General features: G+C 33.7%; 1 protein-coding gene across 1 annotated transcript; it reads right to left on the reverse strand.

Moving 5' to 3' along the window:
* Window positions 1–567: 567 nt before the first annotated feature.
* LOC111088776 (degenerin-like protein asic-1) lies at window positions 568–4,520 on the reverse strand. The gene is made up of 3 exons (XM_022399727.1): window positions 4,420–4,520; window positions 3,614–3,686; window positions 568–883 (listed from the first exon to the last, which is right to left on the reverse strand). Exons 1-3 carry the CDS (start codon window positions 4,470–4,472, stop codon window positions 707–709), a joined length of 303 nt encoding a protein of 100 aa, XP_022255435.1. The 5' UTR covers window positions 4,473–4,520; the 3' UTR covers window positions 568–706.
* Between the last annotated feature and the right edge of the window lie 1,485 nt (window positions 4,521–6,005).

Consider the following 6,005-nt stretch of genomic DNA (forward strand, 5'->3'; position numbering starts at 1 on the left):
GAGTAAATATTTCTCTAGATCTGAAGGAGTTGATTGGGTAAGTACTTCTCTAGATCTGAAGGCGTTGATTGGGTAAGTATTTCTCTAGATCTGAAGGAGTTGATTGGGTAAGTACTTCTCTAGATCTGAAAGAGCTTAATCGGTAAGCATTTCTCTTGATTTGAGTAACTGACGTAAATACTTGTTTCTCTTAAAATAAAAACTTGTAAACAGGTTTTGAGGTTCTGGTGGAGTTTATTGTTCTAATAAAATTAATACAAGTCAAACCAACAATAAACAGGAAATACATTTAATGTTTGCGATTATTTCTTATAATAGAGAAGTGGGTGTCAAAAAGTTTGCTAGCCAATGGGACTTCAACAGTCACAGTTTTATATATCCAAATGGTTTTTATCTGATAAGTTTGCTAGCCAATGGGACTTCAACAGTCACAGTTTTATATATCCGAATGGTTTTAATGTGATAAGTTAAAAAACCATTTGGATATATAAAACTGTGACTGTAGAAGTCCCATTGGCTAGATCTGATAAGTTTCCATAGAAAAAGATATTAGAGTAATGATTATCTGTAACAATTTGTGTTGTGCTTACACACGTTGGTGAACAATTTTACTTTAACAAAAAATGACAAACCACACCTTCACATTTGTGACGTATTTGCTGGGAAACCATTCACTGGGAAAGTACGATACACCATAAGTAACACCTTAAGCCCACCCTGAGGAGGACTTCAGGTGGATGGGTTTAGTCTTCTGCTGATTCTTTGTCTTGGAGAAGTATAAGATCATCTCCCACAAGAATTCAACACAATCTACAATAGTGATTAAAGAGATTCCCATAAAAAGGCCCAGATTTCCTCCAATATTCGCCATTAGAGTTTCCCACTGTAAAAGACAAAATAACAATAACATTAAGCTGAAGGAACCTTCTTTTAACTTACAATTGTATTCATTGATCATTCTACAATGGTGAATAAAGGGATTTTTGTGTACCCCCATTAGAGCTTCATACTTCAGAAGACAAAGTAACAATATCACCAAGCTGAAAAAACTTCTTTTAACTTATAATTGTATTCATTAATCATTCTATAATGACGAATAAAGGGATTCTTATGTTCCTCATTAGAACTCTAAACTTTATTCACAAGAAAACCCAGTTAAATAGAAGTGGGTTGTCTGAAGAATATCTTAAGATAAGGACAGCAGAAATATCAGTATTTAATTTTCACGATTGACAGCTGAGTACATAGTTCACTTTTTTCTGAATTATAAAAATAATAAAAAATTTTCCTTACTTAAAATGACAAACTTTTAACAGAGAGATGAAAACGTTTGAGTAGATTTTCTAGTTAATATGTTGGCCAAATATTTTATTACCTGTCTGTCTCTGAGTTAAAAGCTCCAACAATAACAAAATAAACTAGTATTTTGTTATCGATTCCTCATAATGTTGAAGATTAATAGGAATTGTCTTTTAAAATCAAGGATTGGCTAGAGAACAGCCTCATAATGTTCAAGATTAAAAGGAATTCCCTTTTAAAATCAAGGATTGGCTAGAGAACAGCCTCATAATGTTGAACATTAAAAGGAATTGTCTTTTAAAATCAAGGATTGGCTAGAGAACAGCCTCATAATGTTGAAGATTAAAAGGAATTCCCTTTTTAAATCAAGGATTGCCTAGAGAACAGCATCATAATGTTCAAGATTAAAAGGAATTCCCTTTTAAAATCAAGGATTGGCTACAGAACAGCCTCATAATGTTGAAGATTAAAAGGAATTCCCTTTTAAAATCAAGGATTGGCTAAAGAACAGCCTCATAATGTTCAAGATTAAAAGGAATTCCCTTTAAAAATCAAGGATTGGCTATAGAACAGCATCAAAATATTCAAGCTAAAAAGGAATTCCCTTTTAAAATCATAGATTGACTAGAAAACAGCATCATAATGTTGAAGATTAAAAGGAATTGTCTTTTAAAATCAAGGATTGGCTAGAGAACAGCCTCATAATGTTGAAGATTAAAAGGAATTCCCTTTTTAAATCAAGGATTGGCTACAGAACAGCCTCATAATGTTGAACATTAAAAGGAATTGTCTTTTTAAAATCAAGGATTGGCCAGAGAACAGCCTCATAATTTTTAACATTAAAAGGAATTCCCTTTTTAAATCAAGGATTGCCTAGAGAACAGCATCATAATGTTCAAGATTAAAAGGAATTCCCTTTTAAAATCAAGGATTGGCTATAGAACAGCATCAAAATATTCAAGCTTAAAAGGAATTTTCTTTTAAAATCAAGGATTGGGTAGAGAACAGTCTCATAATGTTCAAGATTAGAAGGAATTCCCTTTTAAAATCAAGGATTGGCTAGAGAATAGCCTCATAATGTTGAACATTAAAAGGAATTGTCTTTTAAATCAAGGATTGGCTAGAGAACAGCCTCATAATATTCAAGATTAAAAGGAATGGTCTTGTTACGACAGCGGAAGTCACGTGACCTGGGAGCATGCGCGCTGGAGTTTCTCGAAGAATCATGAATTTGCCTGGCAAATCTAGTCTGATCGAGATGCTCTCTTGTTTAATATATAAGCCTGGCATAGAGGCCAGTGATAGGCAGATAGATAATTGAGTCAAGCGAACAGTAGGCACCGTAAGTAAAGTGCGTGAATCACTGTGATTTATAGCGTGTGTTATAAGAGTTGTGAAGTTTAGAGTGACGAGGTACGTACTGATTGTGAAATTACTATGTATTAAAAGTTTGTATCGAGGAAGAATAAACTGGGTTAATCAAGAAAGGACTTGTATCGCTGAAGTTTCTCTGAAAGAATTTATACTGGAAATTAACAAACAAGCAATATGTAACAGTCTTTTAAAATCAAGGATTGGCCAGAAAACAGTCTCATAACGTTAAAGATTAAAAGGAATTGTATTTTAAGATCAAGGATTGGCCAGAGAACAGCCTCTTGATGTTAAGAATTGTTTACAAATATTTATGAACAGTTTTTAATTATCAGAATAGGTTACAAATGTTACAGAGCAGTCTTTTAATGTAAATATTATATAACATATGATTTATGATATAACTTATAATTACTGATAATATTTGCCTCCATGAACACTGAAGTAACTCACAGTAATAACTGTTTTCTAAAACTACTGATTTTAGTTACCGTACATATAACGTACTCATTCTTATTTTCGAATCACTTAACTGTGAAACTTTTATAATTTGTGCGAAATGTCTCTCGATTGGCGATTTTTTACCAGGGTTATTCTCTTCATTGATTTTTTCTTGAATGTTTGAAAATCTTCGTGTTTTCTTGTTTCGAAACTTATAATATACCATAGTCTGTGAATCTATGTACTTCAATAAGTCTATTTACTTTAGATAGCCCCTAGTGGCTCAGCAGTAAGTCTTTGGGCTAAAAACCGGATTTCGAATACTTGTGGTGGGCACAGCACTAAAAGCCCAATGTGTACGATTAACAACAAACAAACTTTTGATATTGAACTAGTTATTTTGTTTGTTGCTAGGTAACTGGCAGGCACTTTACCATTAGTGTAATTCATTTCAGTATCACTTAGTATTCCAATATTTATCACACACATTTAAACTACTCACACTGTACTGCTCCACTTCAATGGTTTCCCGGTAGCTCCTGTTTGGTATGTATACGTGGAGACCTGCAAAGTTACTAAGAAGAGAAATTTTATTATATCAAGAAAAATTCAGGTAAATTTCTCTTATTTCCACATACCAATCTTTTAAATCGACTATTAGTTAAAAAACATTAGACTTCTGACAAGTGAAGCCTTACCCTGTCTTTTCCTGTGGATGAGGTTACTCTATTGTTGAATTTATTATTTATGTAAACAAGTCTTCCTCTGTAGATGAGGTTACTCTATTGTTGAATTTATTATTTATGTAAACAAGTCTTCCTCTGTAGATGAGGTTACTCTATTGTTGAATTTATTATTTATGTAAACAAGTCTTCCTCTGTAGATGAGGTTACTCTATTGTTGAATTTATTATTTATGTAAACAAGTCTTCCTCTGTAGATGAGGTTACTCTATTGTTGAATGTATAGTCTTCCCCTGTAGATGAGGTTACTCTATTGTTGAATTTATTATATATGTAAATAAGTCTTTTCCTGTAGGTGAGGCTGCTCCATCGTTTATTGGGGCCAGTTTTACCTGTTGAATTTATTACTACAAGTATACAAGTCCCTATTATTGATTGGGGTCAGTTTAACTGTTGAATTGATCACTACAAGTATACAAGTCCCTATTATTGATTGAGGCCAGTTTAACTGTTGAATTGATCACTACAAGTATACAAGTCCCTATTATTGATTGGGATCAGTTTAACTGTTGAAAGTATTACTACAAATATACAAATTTCCAACGTTTTTTGAGGGTGACTTTTACCTGTTGAATTCATCACTACAAGTATACAAGTCTCCATTGTTTGTTGGAGTCATTTTTCGTGTTTTTGCTCCTTTGACAATCTTAAAAAAATTATAGTTCAAGTTTCCTGCCGAGCGTGTCATTTCATATTGGCGTTCCCTGAAAAAAGAAGAGATTATTATTATTGGGAGTCATACACAAGTAGAGAAGAATTAAGTGGAACAACTGAACCCTTATCAGCTTAGATAAATATAAGTTGAAAATAACCTTATTATATCTAAATATGTTTTCACTCTGGCAGTTAGTTTCCGTTGAAAGAGGTTCCGTCCTAAGACTTAGCCGTCCAAACCATATACTAAAGGCTTTCCACAATCTATCTAGTGTATGATAGTGATTATTTTCCAGCAAATATCAATAAACCCCGCATTCGGCGACTCGATCAATACGTTTTCGTATGGAATAACATTAATACTTCTTTTCATTCTCCAGCTGTTGAGCTACGAGACTGAATGGGAAGTATGATTGGAAGCTTTATCTTGGGGAACCTTTGGCCTGTTATGTTGTATACCGTTTCCTAGGGCACGTGGATGGCTTTCAGCATTCTTACTTGTTACTAAATGCTGTATTTTTCTTACAACGTCTGAGTTACGACTTCTTGCAGGTCTTTTCTCGATGGTCCTGGTGTCCTAAGGTGATCCATTTTCATTTGTTTTCTAGTACCTTGAAGAGTTATACCCGCTTAGAAATTCTATGTTCCTATCTAGAAACATCTGTATAATCCTAGTGTATGAACATTTTGCGCCAGAAAAAGCTTTTGCATACCCTTCTCAAAAGCGATTTTCGGTGGTATAACATTATCCGGGAAATGTCAAACAATGTTAAGATGTTGTTCTCGTACACTCCGTTCCACTGTGACTTTATATCGGCTATAGTTATCAGGTAACTTGAAGATTTGCATAATCCAAATCGGTTTAATACAATATACTAAAACTAGTGTAAATAGGCTCTGTACAATGTTTCGTTTTTAAGTATTTTAATGGGATTTATTATTCAAACCTTCTTTATCAAACCTGATACTATTGCAAAAACCATATCAAGGATATTGTTATAATTTATTTAGTACAGTTGTCATAGAAACATATTTATTTGAAAAGGGCTTACTGTAGTCCTATCTATAGATATATTCTGGATCACACGCCTATCGTAGTACTAGCTATAGTTATATTCTGGATCACACGCCTATCGTAGTCCTAGCTATAGTTATATTCTGTATCACACGCCTATCGTAGTCCTAGCTATAGTTATATTCTGGATCACACGCCTATCGTAGTCCTATCGATAGTTATATTCTGGATCACACGCCTATCGTAGTACTAGCTATAGTTATATTCTGGATCACACGCCTATCGTAGTACTAGCTATAGTTATATTCTGGATCACACGCCTATCGTAGTACTAGCTATAGTTATATTCTGGATCACACGCCTATCGTAGTACTAGCTATAGTTATATTCTGGATCACACGCCTATCGTAGTACTAGCTATAGCTATATTCTGGATCACACGCCTATCGTAGTCCTATCTATAGTTATATTCTGGATCACACA

Source organism: Limulus polyphemus, unplaced genomic scaffold (genome assembly GCF_000517525.1).
Source record: "Limulus polyphemus unplaced genomic scaffold, Limulus_polyphemus-2.1.2 Scaffold4414, whole genome shotgun sequence".
NCBI classification, from domain to species: Eukaryota; Metazoa; Arthropoda; class Merostomata; order Xiphosura; family Limulidae; genus Limulus; species Limulus polyphemus.